General features: G+C 39.2%; 1 protein-coding gene across 1 annotated transcript in view; it reads left to right on the top strand.

Moving 5' to 3' along the window:
* LOC115217517 (probable methyltransferase TARBP1) overlaps positions 1-19375 on the top strand; it is a 40433-nt gene that overhangs the window by 11221 nt on the left and 9837 nt on the right. Inside the window, 11 exon segments of the mRNA XM_029787240.2 lie at positions 1083-1346; positions 3106-3224; positions 4723-4872; positions 6409-6599; positions 8269-8503; positions 10016-10201; positions 11586-11758; positions 12458-12529; positions 13072-13306; positions 15549-15698; positions 18006-18092. Coding sequence (XP_029643100.2) covers positions 1083-1346; positions 3106-3224; positions 4723-4872; positions 6409-6599; positions 8269-8503; positions 10016-10201; positions 11586-11758; positions 12458-12529; positions 13072-13306; positions 15549-15698; positions 18006-18092 — 1862 coding nt within the window.

Genomic DNA, 19375 nt, shown 5'->3' with positions numbered 1-19375 from the left:
CGGTTTTCAATTGGTACTATTTTATTGACTCTGAAAAAAATTAAAAGTGAAGTTAACCTCAGCAGAATTTGAACTCAGAATATAAAAATGGACAAAATGCCACTAAGTATTTTGGCCAGCATGCTAACGATTCTTATTTCTTTTACTACCCACAAGGGGCTAAACACAGAGGGGACAAACAAGGACAGACAAACGGATTAAGTCGATTATATCGATCCCAGTGTGTAACTGGTAGTTATTTAATCGACCCCGAAAGGATGAAAGGCAAAGTTGACCTTGGCGGAATTTGAACTCAGAACATAGTGACAGACGAAATACTGCTAAGCATTTCGCCTGGTGTGCTAACGATTCTGCCAGCTCATTACTTTCATAACATTTACTGACATAAATATTGCCAAGTGACGTTGCATTTCAATGATTAATTATTAACCCTTTCGTTACCAACCTGGCCAAAACCGGTTCTGGCTCTGAGTACAAATGTCTTGTTTTCATAAGTTTTGAATTAAAATCTTCCACCAAACCTTAGTCACAATTTATGTTCCTAACACTAGCTGAATGATAACTAAGTTATTTTACTAAATTCTTTGTTATATCTTTATATATAAAAGTCAAGTTGTGTGTCTGTCTACTCCGAATTAGATTCCTAACTACTCCCACATTTTGCGGTGCAGTTTAACCAAAACCGGGTATCTTATAGTCGTGATTCATATCGAGTCCTTCTGGGTATTAGCGCATGTCTACGATGAGTCTACGATTTAAAAAAAAATTTACCATCATTTTTTTCCATTTTAATGCATTTTTTCGCTATTATATAAGGGAAGTAACTCTCTAAAAATGTCTACGATGAGTCAACGATTTAAAAAAAAATTTACCATAATTTTTTTTCCATTTTTAATGCATTTTTTTGCTATTTTTTGGCTATAACTCTCTAAAAATGCTTATATAGTTATTTCCCTTACAAACCCGAGCAACGCCGGGCGATACTGCTAGTTTAAAATTAATTGAGAGAGACACAGAGCATCTCAAAATAAATACAGTAACAAAAGGGTTAAACATACTTTCTTTTTTGTCTACTGTTTTAGATGCCGTTTCCGTTATAGATGGTACTGAAGCTATCAAAATAGTGCGAACATTCCTTTTATGCTGTGATGCAGACTTATTAATAATTTCAAAAGCAACAATGCCATCACCCAATCAAGAGACACAAGGGCGTCTGTCTGCCGACGATTTTCTTCTGCCTTTAATTGATATATTATTATCTTTAAACACTCACCCGTATCTTCCAGCTGGCAGAGCACACCGAGCCCTGCATTTGTTACTTGTATTACTTGAGGAATTTGGAATCGGTAAGTGATCTTCCATGAAATGTTGATTTGGTGTTAGGGATCTTTTCGGTTTGAACGGCAGTTTTTTTCTAGCGGTGTCATATGAAATTGTCACCCATAATTATGACCCTAGTATCGATCTATTGCATTTCAATCTGTTTTAGGGTTAGGGTTAGGATTAGGCGGAAGGGTATCTTTTTTTCTTCACAAATGTAAATAAACCCAATCTGTTTCTTAAATGAGGGACATATTCATACGGCACAGAATGTTTATTTTACCTCAATAGACGTCCATTGATTGGTTGAAATTGCCGAAATGCAAGAAATTAAAGACTAAATATCTTACAAACTATAGAATTTTCTCAATAAAGCCAAGAGAAAAAGATGTTTTATAAACACATTTTACCAGTATACGAAGTTTAAAAGTATTTAGTTACGTGGAAAGTATTTTAAAAAACTGCCGTTCAAACTGAAAAGATCCAGTGTTAGCAGTGTTATGGGCCGAAATAGCTTGTAGTGTGATGGAGGAAAAAGGACAACAGAAAAAGAAGCAAACGGGAGAAAGAGATACAAAGGGCCTCACCTGTTGACCTCGGCGAAATCAGCGGTCACTCTCATGAATTAAACACATCTTGTGTCGCTGCCGTCTCTGCTCGAACTGACCACACATGCTTCCTGCCCACGCATGCCCTCTGCCTGTCTCACCAGCCCCTGCAGTCCCTACTTCCGTCCACCTCATCTGCAATCCCCTCCACCAACACCACATAGCTCCATCACAGTCCATAACACTACTAACACCACAGTTGATAAAGAAAAACAAACTGTAACGAGTCTGTAATTACTATTTATTCGTTAAGAGCGGTGAAGATGGTCAGCTGGACTGAACCAGTCCTAGTTCCTTCGTCTTCCTAATCTAAAACGATAGTCACATCCACTCATGTTTACCATTCACTGCATTCACTTCTGTTCCCTTCCCCACCCATCTGCCATTCTCCTTTCACCCCCTTGCAAAATCACCCACCCACTCACCCTATCAAATCCCCTGTAGCACTTCTCTTACCTCCACCTGCACTCTGACACTTCTTCACCACCACCTCTCCTTTTCCAACTGGGGTGATGGTGGTAGGTTGCAAGAAAGTGTGTGGCTTACTAGTTAGTCTATTTGGCTCCAGATTGTAAGGTTGTGAGTTCAATTCTTAGCAATGCATCATGCCCTTGAGCAAGACACTTTATTTCACATTCCTCCACTCCACTCAGCTGGCAAAAATGAGTTGTACCTGTACTTCAAGGGGCCAGCCTTTTCACATTCTGTGTCACATTGAATCTCCCTGAGAACTACATAAAGGGTATGCCTCTGTGGAGTGCTCAACCACTTGCATTTTAATTTCATGAGCAGGCTCGTCCATTGATTGGATCAACTGGAACCCTCGTCATCATAACCGTCAGAGTACCCAGCCCTGGTGGTAAGGACAAACAAAATGACACATGGTGTGCACACACATATTTATGTACATATACACATATATATATACAATGGGTTTCCACTCAGTTTCTTTCTACCAAATTCCCTCATAAGGCACTAGCCTCGAGCTATTGTAAAAGACACTTGCCTCAGGTGCCATACAGCAAGACTGAACCCGAAACCATATGGTTAAAGCAAACTTCTTAACCACCCAGCCATGCTTGATCACATTTTTGTTTCAAGGAAAATTCTGAATGTTTTGCGTCAAATGATATTTATAGCTTGTTTTCTGATAAACGTTTTCTTTTTACACTTCAAGATGAATTACAAAGAGAAGAGAATGGTTCTATCTCAAAATCAATTTTCCATCTTGTTACAAAATGTGCGAGTGAGACAGTAAAATATATTTCCTGTCAGATTACTTACGAAATTGAATGTGTAAGTGACATTATTAATATTTTCTTCATTTAATACTATTTTCCTTAAATGCTTTTTATATTTTTCTCTTTAATTCTTTAGCATTTAACCCATTAGTGTTCACATTATTCTGCCAAAATTAATGCTTCTTCATCCACATTGTTTTGAACCAGTCATGCTTTACCTTGTAGCTATGAGATTTTGATGAGGTAGCTGTTAATTTTTAAGATTATATTGTAGGGTTGGTGTGAGAGACCAGATATGGCCAGTTTGAACATAAAACAAGCAGAATACTTTTGGCTGGATATGGCCGGTGTAAATGCTAAAGGGTTAAACTGGCTATATCTGGCCCATATGTTCTCCATCATCATCATCATTTAACGTCTGCTTTCCATGCTAGCATGGGTTGGACGATTTTGACTGAGGCCTGGTGAACCAGATGGCTGCACCAAGCTCCAATCTTGATCTGGCAGTGTTTCTACAGCTGGATGCCCTTCCTAACGCCAACCACTCCGAGAGTGTAGTGGGTGCTTTTTACGTGTCATCCGCACGGGGGGCCAGTCAGGCAGTACTGGCAATGACCTCGCTCGAATCTTTTTACACGTGCCACCGGCACAGGTGCCAGTAAGGCGACGTTGGTAACGATCACGCAGTAAGGTGACGTTGGTAATGATCACGCAGTAAGGCGACGTTGGTAACGATCTGTTTTACATTCAAATTGGCCATGTCTAGCTTCTGACACCTACCCTTCAATGTCATTCTAAAAATATACAAACACAACATTGAAATCTTGAAGCTAAGAGATAATGCATGATTAATTCAAAACAATGTGAATAAATAAATATCACATTTGACCAAGTCATCTGAATGCTAAAGGGTTAAGCGTTCCCTGAACCCTTTGCTTATCTGTCTTAAATGTCTAGACAGAGCATCTCAAAATATATACAGTAATGAAAAGGTTAATTGTGTGATTGAACAGTTTGTAATGTATCACACACCTTCTGGTAGTTTATATGTTATATTATTTACTTTGAGATGGAATGCAGTGGGTTTGTAGGCCAATCTCCATCCCTTTGCAGAGCTTACAACTCTGGACTCGTGGTCGGAGGATCGCAGTTTCGATTCCCAGACCGAGCGTTGTGTGTATTTATTGAGCGAAAACACCTAAAAAGCTCCACGAGGCTCCAGCAGGGGGTGGTGGCGACCCCTGTTGTACTCTTTCGCCCCAACTTTCTCTCACTCTTTCTTCCTGTTTCTTGAGTAACGCTGCGATGGACTAGCATCCTGTCCAGCTGGGGGGGAACACATACGCTTTTAAACGGCGGTGCATCAGCATGGCCACAGCTCTAAGCTGAAACTAGAGAAAAAAAAAGCATAAAATAGAGCAGCTCCTCTCCCCCTCTCTCTCTTTCCCTTGTTAGCTATTTCATTTCTTTTACCAGTTATTTGATTTTAATGGCTAATAGATAAGCCACAGAAACTCCTAACTAATTTTATGATTTCTAATGTATTTCATCAGTTGGATCACACAGAACTCCTTCATATCTACTGCCATCTCATTTTGAAATATGTTGAATGGAACCTATGGGACCACATCATTGAAGATATCAGTTTGCTGGTTTCAACTTGTATTGAACTCCTTAAAAGATCAAGCAAGCCGCCATCAGAAGTAAGACCAAATCTATATTTTCTTTCTTAGATCTATAAAAGAGCCTTTCATTTTGGCATGATATTTTAGCCATTTTAATATTCTAAATTGTTTTTTTTTTTTAATTATTGCTCAAGAGATATATTTTATATTATATGAAACAATCATATGTGTTGTGAAATTGATACTAAGGTTATGTGATCAATTTTTAAGCGAATATTAATTTGAAAATTGAATCCACTTGCGAAAACCTGTTGGAGCAAGTGAAATCAAAATTTAACCAAATTCGATGACTGGTACCTGTGCCAGTGGAGCGCTAACAGCTCCATCCGAGTGGGATCACTGCCAGAGCAAATAAAAAGCACCATTTGAGCGTGATTGTTACCAGTGTCGCCTTACTGGCACTTGTGCAGGTGGCACGTGAACAAAACATTCAAGTGAGGTCATTGCCAGTGCCACTGGACTGATTCCTGTGTAGGTGGCACATAAAAAACACCATTTTGAGCATGGCTGTTGCCAGTACCGCCAAACTGGCCCTCGTGCCGGGGGCACGTAAAAGCACCCACTATACTCTCGGAGTGGTTGGTGTTAGGAAGGGCATCCAGCTGTAGAAACTCTGCTAGATCATAATTGGAGCCTGGTGCAGCCATCTGGTTTGCCAGCCCTCAGTCAAATCGTCCAACCCATGCTAGCATGGAAAGCGGACATTAAACGATGATGATGATGAATCACTTGAAATCATCCACCTTGAAATTCTAAGGGTGACACTCATCATCATAATCATTTAACACCCATTTTCCATTCTGGCATGGGTTCTGTGGTTTGACAGGAGCTGGCATGGCTGGAGAGCTGCACCAGGCTCCAGTTGCCTGTTTTGGCATAGTTTCCACGGCATCACCACCAGTGCTATTACATGATACCGGCACAAGTGCTTCCTACATGGTACTGGCGTGGGTACTTCTAATGTGTTACCGGCATCGGTACTTTTCGCTTGGCACCGTGCAATGTTGAATAATATTTTCTCTCTGTTCCTTGTTATTATGGGCTGATATTGTGGTGTACTGTTTGTGTCATAACTTCTTTAAAAAAGAAAATCATTTGTTCATAGATGTCACGTGATGATGTGACCAACCAGGCTATCAGATGTTGCTACACATCGCTGGTCACAATGCGCTTCGCGTTGTTTTAGCCATCAAATGACGCCACCCCACTGGCTAAGCGAGCAGGCCAACAGAAGAAAGAGTAAGAGAAAGTTGCGGCGAAAGAGTACAGCAGGGATCACCACCACCCCCTGCTGGAGCCTTGTGGAGCTTTAGGTGTTTTTCGCTCAATAAACACTCACAACACCCGGTCCAGGAATCGAAACTGCGATCCTATGACCTGCAAGTCTGCTGCCCTAACCACTGGGTCATTGCGCCTCCACAAGTATGCATAAATAATACAAGTATGGATAAATAAATACTAAAAAAAAAAGAAAATGAAACAGATAAAATTTTTTTAATGACATTTTTATTTGGGAATTTTGAAAATTTATTTTCTTATTTTGAACAACTACAGGTTTCTATCTCAAGCCAGCTATCGCAGGCCTTCGCAATGAGTCTTTTAGGAACAATAACCAAAATTTTATATCATAATAAGCTCTGCTATTCTCATTGTGAAATTCGGTCAATGTTGAAAGACTTCTCTAAAGATTTTGATAGCAATTACTTGAATCTCACCAAACCCAATTCCCTGGAATGTGAAAACAGGTGAGTAATAAATGTTATTAATGTAGATGGGTTGGTTTTAAGCTTAGAAATCCTTAATTTAACCTTGTTTTATTTCAGTAAATTTAAAATCTTTTACATTCATTTTTTACCTTCTTGTTAGGGTGGGATAGTCTTTTTGTTGGTACACTTGATTTTACTGGCGGGTCCTCCTATTTCTGAATGACCGATGAAGGTTCCATGACTTCTTGCTGAACAACCTTCACAGACAAGTGCCAGTAAGGCGACGCTGGTAACGATCGTACTCGAATAGCCACTCTGTCAACGATCACACTCATATGGTGCTCTTAGCACCCTACTAGCACGAGCACAAGTGCCAGTAAGGCAATGCTGGTAACGATCACACTCAAATGGTGCCTTTTATGTGCTACTGGCATGGAAGCCAGTTAGCCACTCTGGTAACGATCACGCTCGGATGATGCCTTTTACAAGCCACCGGCACGGATGCCAGTTAGCTGCTCTGGCAATGATCACGCTCGGATGGTGCTCTTTGCACCCTGCTAGCACGGGGCACAAGTGCCAGTAAGGTGACATTGGTAATGATCACACTCGAATGGTGCCTTTTATGTGCCACTGGCACGGAAGCCAGTTAGCTGCTCTGGTAACGATCACACTTGTATGGTGCTCTTTGCACCCCACTAGCACGGATGCCAGTCATCGAATTGATTTTGATACATTTAAAAAATTTTATCTTCTGCTAATTAAAGTGAAAAATCAAGCTTTAAAACATTGTTTAGTCTAGTTTTTGAAATATTTATAAAAATTGTCTTTATTATTATTTCGTATATGCACAACAGATTAAACTATTGGAAAAGTGGAATTTCTAACATTTGGGTACAACAAGTAACTTTAGATGCCAAGAGCAATCCTAAGTATTCTGCCTGTTCCTAATAACACTGTTTTCTGGAGCAGTACTAAACCATGTTTGATGTCTATTTCTTCCATCCATCTATTCCGGCGAGGTGGCAGAAGTGTTAGCGCACTGGACGAAATGCTTAGCAGTATTTTGCCTGTCGTTATGTTCTGAGTTCAAATTCAGCCAAGGTCGACTTTGCCTTTCATCTTTGCAGGGTCAATAAATTAAGTGAAACACTGGGGTGAATGTGATCAACTAGACCCCTCCCCACAAATATCAGGCCTTGTGCCTTTAGTAGAAAGCATTATCATCATTATCATCATCATCATCATCATTGTTGTTGTTATTTTTATTATTATCTCTATACATATTTAAATGGCAAAATGTGTGTGTGTGTGTCCTTTATACAAATCCACAATATTTCAGTTTGAGGGCTCGCACTTTCTATGGTCATTCAAAACTGTCCAAGGGTGGTCGTGCACATCTTTACATTTCCCCAATCACCCCACAAAGCCATTAAAAAATCAATGGAAGTGATTTTTTTGTGAATTTTCTATCCAAAGCCCAATCAAAATGCCTGAAACTTGATACGCCATTTGAATGCCAGCTAGCTGTATGTGATTGGTTGGAGATTTGGACAGTACTCGCGTGTATGTGCGCAGGCACGCAGCTGTATATGCATGCACTAACACTATGACCCGGTGTTGCTGGGTCATAGTGCTAGTTATTATTATTATTATTATTATTATTATTATTATTATTATTATCTGTTTTCTTTTGTTTTTCTTTAAACAGTGGGAAAGATGCTGACAAAAATCAAGTATTAATATACGCATGGGGCAAACTCAGCAGCCTTTATTCCATAAACAGATGGTGGTGTATGCTGTACTTTAGCCAAATTCAAGAAAAGTCTGTCTCTAATTTGAATGAGTCTGAAAAGTTACTCCAACAAACAGTGGACGCTCTTTGTCTTGGTTCTGGTGACAGTGCTTTACCAATGCTTAAGTGCCTCGAAAACGATATTGCTCAGGTAAAAAACTAATTGAAAGATTTTTTTAATCTTTTACTAAAGGACATAGTTAGTTAGTTAGTTAGTTAATTTGGCTCAAAAGCAAATAGCAAGGCCATGTAGGGAGACATGGAGTTAAGTACAGGGTGGTGTTCATGTAAAGAGTTCAGGCCACTTGAGGTCAAGGGAGGCTTTGAACAAAGCGGTCGTCGGCATCTTCACCATCTCGTCTGGCAGCTTGTTCCACAGATCCGCAACCCGGACGGAGAAAGCTCCTCTCCTTCGATTGAGATGAAATTGTCGCAGGTAGAGCTTTTCGGAATGACCCCGCAGCCGACGCTCTGGAGCAGGAGTGAAGAACAGCTCTTTCGAGAGGTTACACTTTCCGCTTATGATGTTGTGGGCGAGAATGAGATCACCACGGCGGCGGCGTTTTTCAAGAGAATAAAGGTCGAGCGTCTTCTGCCTTTCTTCATAGGACAAATTTTTGAGACCATGAACCATGCGGGTAGCCAGCTTCTGGACTCTTTCGAGATGCTGTATGTCTTTGAGGAGATAAGGAGAAGAGGCTTGAATCCCGTACTCCAATATGGGTCTCACCAGCGTGACATAGAGTGGTAGGAATATGGCTGCTGTGAGCATTCCGAATGACCATCGAACATGTTTTTATTGTTTGCTGTTTGTTTGCTTCCATTTAAAGTTAAGTGCAATGCAATATAAAATGGTTTAGGAAAGTTGAAGAATATAACAAATTCGTCATCATCCTCATCATCGTTTAACGTCTGTTTTCCATGCTAGCATGGGTTGGACGGTTCGACCGGGTCTGGCAAGCCAGGTGGTCGCACCAGGCTCCAGGCTGATCTGGCAGTGTTTCTACAGCTGGATGCCCTTCCTAACGCCAACCACTCCATGAGCGTAGTGGGTGGTTTTTATGTGCCAGGGGAGGCTGGCAGCAGTCACGATCAGCTGGTGCTTTTTACGTGCCACTGGCACGGAAACCAGTTAAGGTGGCGCTGGCATTGGCCACGTTCGGATGGTGCATTTTATGTGCCACCGGCACAGGTATCACAACTACAATTTCCATTTGACCCCATGACTTATTCTATCAGTCTCTTTTACTGAACTGCTAAGTTACAGGGACGTAAACACACCAGCATCGGTTGTCAAGCGATGTTGGTGGGGACAAACACAGACACACAAATATATACACACACATACACGCATATATATATATATATATATATACATATATATGACGGGCTTCTTTCAGTTTCCGCCTACCAAATCCACTCACAAGGCTTTGGTCGTCCCGAGGCTATAGTAGAAGACACTTGCCCAAGGTGCCACGCAATGGAAATGAACCCGGAACCATGTGGTTGGTAAGCAAACTACTTACCGCACAGCCACTCCTGCGCCTATCTTGAGTTTTATATCTTATTGCAGCCATTCATTAATCTTTCCTCGGGAAATATATCGAATCCAATTTACTTCAGGCTTCATTGTTTTAATATATGATTGTATTTTTCGTAACAGGTAGCCTCTGAGCCAGCTTACTGTGATATTATTGTCAATGCAATGAATGTTGCATGGAATCGCATTGAGGAAGAACACAAGTCAGCATCTTATTGGCAGTTGTTTGAAGCCTATGTCACTAGTTGTTTCCAAACTGAGACCATCAGATCTGCACCTGATTCTTCTGTCAATAAATTTCTTCAGGAGGTAATGTTTCTTGGATCCTTGATTTTGTTTTGTTTTATGTTTCATCTATTTTTTTTATTCTCTTGTTGGACTACATAGATAAATAAAGAAGGAAGGAATAAAAAAAAGCAGGGTTTCATGTCTGTGTGAGTATATGTGTGTATGTTTGTGCGTGTGCAAGGGAAGTATGTGAATGTTTGTATGTGTGATTATTATATACCTTATTTATTTATAAATTACTACAATTAGCTATCATTAATGACGACATGTGGTGAGCTATTATGGTCATTCTTACCAATGTCACTTTAATTTTGTGTCTTTAGGCCTGGAATATTTCTGTGATTCTCAGTTATTTTATTTTCATTATATATTATATTATCGTTTGAAAATAAATGAAATGACTTCTACTGATGCTTCAGATATAAGATAATCTATGGTTTGTCATGCTGCATATAATTACTTAAACTAGTAATTGCATGAGAAACCTAATTAAAATTAGCTGTCATTATAATTGAAACAGTGTACTATTTGTAAAGGAACTTGACATATCAAATAGATCACTACTCAACTTAATCAACTTTCATAATTATTTATGAATTGATTGCATCAGTGAAGAGGATACCTTTGTTAATCCTTCTTCTTTTAACTCTTTAGCATTCATCAAAATTTCAAAGCTACAGGATAACACAAGATTAATTCAAAGCAATCTGAATAAACAAGCATTGCATTTGACAGAGTTATTTGCTGAATGCTAAATGTTAAAACCACAATATGATGTATATATCATAGAGAGAAAGAGTCTGTAGCAAGTGATAAAGATGCATTTCAGCCTCTTTAGGCATTATCAATAACACATACTCACAGCATGCTTAGGTGAAATCTGTCACCATAGATATATAATAAAACAGTGAAAAGCAATCATTGGTGTTGCTGGTAGGAACCCAGCTGAATAAAAACCCTTTATATGCAACAGAAGCAGTATTAAATTAAAATAACCATTTACATATACTTAACCCTTTTGTTACCAACCCAGCTGAAACTGGCTCTGGCTCTGAGTACAAATGTCTTGTTTTCATAAATTTTGAATTAAAATCTTCCACCAAACTTTAGTCACAATTTATGTTCCTAACACTAGCTGAATGATAACTAAGTTATTTTACTAAATTCTTTATTATATTTAAAATTAATTGAAAGAAACACAGAGCATCTCAAAATAAATACAGTAATGAAAGGGTTAAATAATTTGAATGTGTTAGGGAAGATAAGATTTTAGGATTTCCTTCTTGTTTTAAACTTTAATAATTTTCATTTGATGTCTCTTCTCATGCAGAAACATTATCAGATTGTCATGCTCAGAATTCAAAGAAATTGTTTCATTTTTATCTAATTTTTTTTTCTTTGCTAGAATAGTCTACTAATTCTTCAAATAGGAGAGGAGAGAACTGGTATGGCAAATATTTTCATTAAACATTTATGTAAAGTCTTTCAAAGTGACGGAATGAGTCAGTATGCTGAAAATTTCACCAGAACTATAATTAAGGCTTGTACATATGGAACTGTGTATCGGAAAAATGAAAGGTAGGTTCATGCTTCCGCTGATTAACCTTAACTGGTCTCCCTCTTGTTACCAATGACATTTTAATTTTGTGTCTTTAGGCCTGAAATATTTCTGTGAGTGTCAGTTATTTTATTTTCATTATATATTATACTAGCAGTATCGCCCGGCGTTGCTCGGGTTTGTTTCGACCCTTTAGAATTGGAATTTTTGAAAAGTAAAAATTTTGCATTATGTACAGGGCCTGTTTGGTGGTACTGGCAACAGCCACGCCCAAATGGTGCTTTTTATGTGCCACCTGCACAGGAGTTAGTCCAGCGGCACTGGCAACGACCTCACTTGAATGTTTTGTTCACGTGTCACCAGCACAAGTGCCAGTAAGGCGACGCTGCCAACGATCACGCTCAAATGGTGCTTTTTACTTGCCCACTGGCACGGAAGCCAGACAGCTGCTCTGGCAGTGATCCCGCTTGGATGGAGCTGTTAGCGCTCCTCTGGCACGGGTGCCATCCATCGAATTTGGTTCAATTTCGATTTCACTTGCCCCAACAGGTCTTCGCAAGCAGAGTTTAGTGTCCGATGAAGGGAGGTTGGCATGGGTGCCAGTCATCGAATTCGGTTCGATTTCGAATATGTATTCATATATATTACAGTGATTGTTTTAAAATTTTGTATAGGTTCCAAGAGTTTGTTGTAAAGTTCTTATTCTGTTTTATTTTAAGATTCCGACAGGATGTCTCTGCTTTTATTGGCAGCATCCAAAGTGAATGTGCCATCAATGAGCTCCAATCTAAGTGAGTGACCATTTTCCATTTTGTTCTTGTTTTTGTCACAAAACATTTCTATTATTTGTGTTGTTTTTTTATTGTTTTAATTTATATTCTAAATGAAAACAGTTAAAAATTAGAATATTTTGTTGTCTTTTTTTTTAGATACTAGAAATATCTAAGATTTAGTACACAAATATTTGTTTCTTAACCCTTTAGTGTTCGCATTATTCTGCCAAAATTAATGCTTTTTCATCCACATTGTTTTGAACTAATCATGCATTATCTTGTAGCTATGAGATTTTAATGAGGTAGCTGTTAATTTTTAAAACGATATTGTAGGGTTGGTGTGAGAGACCAGATCTGGCCAGTATGAACATAAAACAGGCAGAATACTTTTGGCCGGATATGGCCGGTTTAATTGCTAAAGGGTTAACATTACTAGAAGACATAATTCTGAACTAAAATAAAACATATTGTAGCCAAATCATAAAAGAATGTATTTATATAAAGTCTTCAACAAAAATTTCCAAAATTAAAAAAAAAAATTGAAAATATTTGTGTTGCAGCTTTTCTAGGTGTGATATGGAAGTACGAATGTTGACAATTAACTGGTTAACACAGCTCAATGTCTCTGATTCCAAGCACTGCCATTTAGTACATTCCTTGATTGTAGCTTTAATAGAAAAGCACAGAGAAATTAACCAATTCAGATCGTACCGGAACTTTGCCAATTCCTTACCACACCGGCTCAAACAAAGGATAATCCAAGCATTAGTTTTGTTCAAAGAATTTATATTAGAAGTAAGTGATGTTCTTTTTTAATCTTATTCTCTGATATGAAAGAATTAGAAATTGAATGTTAAATATTGAAAAAAAAAATATTGGTTTCAAATTTTGGCACAAGGCCAGCAATTTCGTGGTGGTGGTGGTGGTGGTTAAATCAGTAACATTGACCCTAGTATTCAATAGGTAATTATTTTATTGACCCTGAAAGGATGGAATGCAAAGTCCACCTGGCAGAATTTGAACTCAGAACATGAAGACAGATGAAATGCTGTTAAGCGTTTTGCCCAGAATGGTAACTGTTCTGCTAGCTCGCCACCAAATATTAAAAAAAAAATTGGGGTTTCAAATTTTGTCACGGGCCAACAATTTTGCAGGAGGGGTAAGTTGATTATATTGACATCAATCCTCAGCTTGTACTTATTTTATCGGCCTTGAAAAGACGAAAGGCAAAGTCAACCACAGTGGAATTTGGAGTCAGAACATAAAGACAGACAATATGCTATGTTGCTATGCATTTTGCCCAGCTTGCCACCAAATATTGAAAAAATATTGAAATTAGAAATAACATCATCATCATCATTGTTTGACGTCCGCTTTCCATGCTAGCATGGGTTGGACGATTTGACTGAGGTCTGGCGAACCAGATGGCTGCACCAGGCTCCAATCTGATCTGGCAGAGTTTCTACAGCTGGATGCCCTTCCTAACACCAACCACTCCAAGATTGATAAGAAAGCATTTCTGACACTTCTTCAAGGCCTTGATTGAAATAGATATGATTTATGATTCCTTTTGGTAAAACCTAATTTATCATGCTCTTTACCATTTATTTTTGCATTGCTGGCATGGTTGTGTGGTGAGAAGTTCACTTCCTAACCATATGGGTCGGGGTTCAGCCTCACTGAAAGAAGCCCATTGTGTGTGTGTGTTTTACCGTTTCCTTGCCTTGACTTTGCATTAAAGCTGCAAATAAGGGTCACTATCATACATGCAGTATTCTTCATTTGCAAGCTTCTGTGAAAACATGTCTGGCCAAAGGGAAAATATTATCTTAGGGAAATATTTAGGCAGCAAGCTGCCAGAAACGTTAGCACGCCGGGCGAAATGCTTAATGGTATTTCGTCTGCCATTTTGTTCTGAGTTCAAATTCCGCTGTGATCAACTTTGCCTTTCATCCTTTTGGAGTTGATAAATTAAGTACCAGTTGTGTACTGCGGTCGATGAAATCGACTTAATCCCTTTGTCTGTCCTAGTATTGTCCCCTCTATGCTTAGCCCCTTGTGGGCAATAAAGAAATAAGGGAAATATTACCTTACTTGGAAAAAGGTGAGGGTTGGCAACAGGAATGGTATCCAGCTGTAGAGAATTTACCTCAATAAATTCCGTCTGACCCATGCAAGCATGGAAAATCATCATCATCATCATTTAGCATCTGTTTTCCATGCTGGCATGGGTTGGATGGCTTGACAGGAACTGGCAAGGGCAGGGGTCGTACCAGGTTCCATTTTCTCTTTTGGTTTGGTTTCTAAGGCTGGATTCCCTTCCTAATACCAAACACTCCACAGAGTGAACTGGGTACTTTTTACGTGGTGCCAGCACAAGAGCCAGTCAGGTGGCCTTGGCATTGATTGCTTTCAGATAATGCTTTTTACATGCCAAAGGCACAGGAGCCAGTCACGGGGCCACTGGCACTAACCATGTTAGTAGGTGATATTACTGGAAGGGGATTGATTGCATCTTCTGGAAACATAACTGGATGAGAAGTAATTTGTGGAACTGTTACTTATGTTGTCAACAAAAGCTTTTGTGTGTGTGTGTCTGTATATAACCCTTTAGTGTTCACATTATTCTGCTAAAATTAATGCTTTTTTATCCACATTGTTCTGAACTAATCATGCATTATCTTGGTGCCATGCGATTTTGATGAGGTAGCTGTTAATTTTTAAAACAATATTGTAGGATTGGTGTGAGAGACCAGATCTGGTCAGTTTGAACATAAAACAGGCTGAATACTTTTGGTTGGATTTGTCCGGTTTAAATACTAAAGGGTTAATAAGTCAGCTGTTTAAAGCATATTTAAACGAAGCCATATGGCAATTAAACAATGATGATGAGTAAAAAAAAGTCTACCTTTCCAAACTAATTACAACAGGTTTTGATTCTATGGTTCTTAGGTTTTATGTTCAACAACTTTAAAAAATCTCCTAAGTGTTCTTCCATGTTTCATAACATTTGGTATTTTTTCTCTTTTATTTGCAGTCAAATCAAGAATTTGTCTGGGATTATATTTGGGAAACTCTAATGGTCGAGTGCCAGCCATCTGTTCGCAACATGCTTGAATGGTTGGCTCTGTGCTTGATTCTAAAATTTCCTTCTTATGTTTCTCAAATATGGAAACAGTATCAGACGGTAAGTAGCAGAAAGAATTCCATACAAGAAATTATATATTTACTCTCTTTACTTGTTTCAGTCGTTTGATTGCGGCCATGCTGGAGCACCGCCTTTAGTCGAGCAAATCGACCCCAGGACTTATTCTTTGTAAGCCTGAGGGCTGGCAAGCCAGATGGCTGCACCAGGCTCCAATCTGGATCTGGCAGAGTTTCTACAGCTGAATGCCCTTCCTAATGCCAACCACTCCGAGAGTGTAGTGGGTGCTTTTATGAGGGCCAGTCTGGTGGTACTGGCAATGACTACTCTCGAAATGGTGTTTTTTACGTGCCACCTGCACAGGAGTCAGTCCAGCAGCACTGGCAACATACTTAAGAAAGTGGAAAAGGGTCTCAAAGAAGATGAATAAATGAAAACCTGAACTGTTTTGATGGCATATATATTAATCTTGTATAATGGCTAAGCTGGGAATCTCTTTTAGTACTGAAAGCAATGAAATATTCCCCTGCTTTGCAAGCTAGTTTGCCTTGACATCCTCTCTCATTTCCTGTTCGAGAGTGGCAAAACAAATACCATAAATCCTCGAGTATAGTCCGCTCTTGAGTATAATACACAGGGGATTTTTAGGGGGCTGTACCTCTGAAAAACCTAAACCTTGTGTATAATACACACCTCTTCTCTAACTTGAGTCAAGGAAGTCTATATAATGTCCTTGGTTTGTAAAAATGTATACAGTAACATCCTTTATTATTATTGTATATATAACATAATGCAAACGTGTAGCTTTTTTGTGCATTTTGTTTGCAGAAAATAAAGAAATAACAGTAATAACGTTTAATAAATGTTGCTTATTGCAAGTTATGGATGATTCTTTTATGATTTCATTGCTTTCAGGCTTAGCTTAAGGTATTTTCGCGTCCGACATCAGAAAATGCGTCTGAATAAACATTGCCGGACAGCAAATAGAGACTCAGAAATTGCTTAGAAAATATTTTTCATTTTTAACCTCGTATATAGTACGCACTAGGGATTTTGACCTTTAAATTTTGGGAAAGAAAATGCGGATTATACTTGAGGATTTACAGTACAATGAATATGCTGGGGTTTTGTTGACTAGTGACACTCGTTTTCTCTTTATAAAAATCTGTGACAGCAATGGTGGTGCCTTAGCTGGGGTTGAACATCCTACTTGCCACAGGTAGAATTGTTCCAAATCATCATCATCATCATCATTTAGCGTCCGTTTTCCATGCTAGCATGGGTTGGACGGTTCTACTGGGGTCTGTGAAGCCAGAAGGCTTCATCAGGCCCAGTCAAATCTGGCAGTGTTTCTACGGCTGGATGCCCTTCCTAACGCCAACCACTCCGTGAGTGTAGTGGGTGCTTTTTACATGCCACCCGCACTGGTGCCAGACAGAGCTGGCAAACGGCCACGAACGGATGGTGCTTTTTATGTGCCAACGGACACGAAACGGGGCGGTGCTGGCAACGGTCGCGAAACGGAAAGTTCTCTTACATGCCACCGGCACTGGTAACACATCTGCAATTTCCATTGATCGATTTCCATTGATCGATTTCGATTCTGATCCTCACTTGCCTCAATGGGTCTTCACAAGCAGAGTTTCGACATGCCACCGGCACTGGTAGCACATCCGCAATTTCCATTGATCGATTTCGATTCTGATCCTCACTTGCCTCAACACGTCTTCACAAGTAGGGTTTGTGTCCCAAGAAGGGAAGGTATGCATACGTAGGCTGGCTCCATCCCATGTAGAAGGCCACGGGTTGTGGACTCACTTGTCCTGCCGGGTCTTCTCGCGCACAGCACACTTCCAGAGGTCTCGGTCTCTAGTCATTTCCTCAGTGAGACCTAAAGTTCGAAGGTCGTGCTTCACCACCTCGTCCCAGGTTTTCCTGGATCTGCCTCTTCCACAGGTTCCCTCAACCGCTAGGGTGTGGCACTTTTTCACACAACTATCTTCATCCATTCTCGCCACATGACCATACCAGCGCAAACGTCTCTCTTGCACACCACAACTGATGCTTCTTAGGTCCAGCTTTTCTCTCAAGGTACTTACACTCTGCCGAGTGTGAGTACCGGCATTACACATCCATCGGAGCATACTGGCTTCATTTCTAGCGAGCTTACGCATATCCTCAGCAGTCACGGCCCAAATGAATGTACATATTTGCATGCACTTCTTGTACATACCTGTTGAGCTAAAGTTTAGTTTCCAGTTATAATTATATAATTTCTAGTTCTGTATATTATAAATCTACTGTAAAAAAAATCTTATTTCATTTATTTTTTGCTGTTGTTGCTTTCAGTTAGCAGAAACCAGTAGCATGTGCACTTGCTCCTTGTTGAAGATTTTGTCTCATATTGGAACTCGGTTGGAGTCAGAACACGAACAGGTTCTTTATCATCCTAATTTATATATTATTTACTCTTTTACTTGTTTCAGTCATTTGATTTCGCCATACTGGAGCACCGCCTTTAGTCGAGGCAAATCGACCCCCAGGACTTATTCTTTGGAATCCTAGTACTTATTCAATTGGTCTCTTTTGCCGAACCACTAAGTTACGGAGACGTAAACACACCAGCATCGGTTGTCAAGCGATGTTCAGGGGACAAACACAGACACACTAACATATACACACACATACATATATATACATATATACGACGGGCTTCTTTCAGTTTCCGTCTACCAAATCCACTCACAAGGCTATAGTAGAAGACACTTGCCCAAGGTGCCACGCAGTGGGACTGAACCCGGAACCATGTGGTTTGTAAACAAGCTACTTATCACACAGCCACTGCTACACCTCATTATTTGCTTTATGTTTGATATCAATCAAGACAACTACTGTCTCCATGTAATTCTAAATATTGAATTACTATTACATGGCAAATGCTGTGGAGTAGATACAACCTCTTGGTGAATTAAGTCTGTGATTCAGTTTCAGTTCTTGGTCGTGTCTTGTTTCATTTTGGTTTATGTTGTCAGCTGAAATGTTTGAAGGGCAAGAACAAAAATGCTCCCTTTTCTCTGAAGCCATTAGTGCTAATCCTTTATTCATGCTCTGTTGAGCAGAAAAAATGGCATTTAATGTTGAATTTTGTTCATTTCATCTGTGGCGGGGGAGACAGATACAGTTGGAATTTCATAATTTAGTGAGTCAAATACGGAATTACACGAAATGTCTAATTGCTGAAAAATAATTTCTCATTCTTTTGCAAACAACCAGGAATCTTAATTACAAAGTTCCATCTTATTAGATTTAGAAAATGCTATATAAGCTACAACATACGTTGTTTTTATCATTTCATGTTTCAGAAAAATGAATGCAAAATACAAAAGAAAGTTTTAATTACTGTATATTAAAATTCAAAACAATTGCAGCATGGAAGGTGTTTATAAGCCATTTAAGAAACACACAAAATCCGTTAGATTCACTTCAACATTTAAATTTAATTTACCAAAATATTTTCGTCCCTTTGAGACTGCGACCTGTTCACTGACAAAACCTCGTGCTGCATCATATACATATATATATATATATTATGGAGATGTACTTGCATAGCGAGTGACTTGATCTGAGATCATGTGCTGGAACAAAAACAATTGCAGCGTGGAAGGTATTTATAAGCCATTTAAGAAACACACAAAATCCGTTAGATTCACTTCAACATT

Source organism: Octopus sinensis, linkage group LG11 (assembly GCF_006345805.1).
Source record: "Octopus sinensis linkage group LG11, ASM634580v1, whole genome shotgun sequence".
NCBI classification, from domain to species: Eukaryota; Metazoa; Mollusca; class Cephalopoda; order Octopoda; family Octopodidae; genus Octopus; species Octopus sinensis.
The sequence above is the reverse complement of the archived record's forward strand: the minus strand, read 5'-3'. Positions and strand labels throughout refer to the sequence as shown.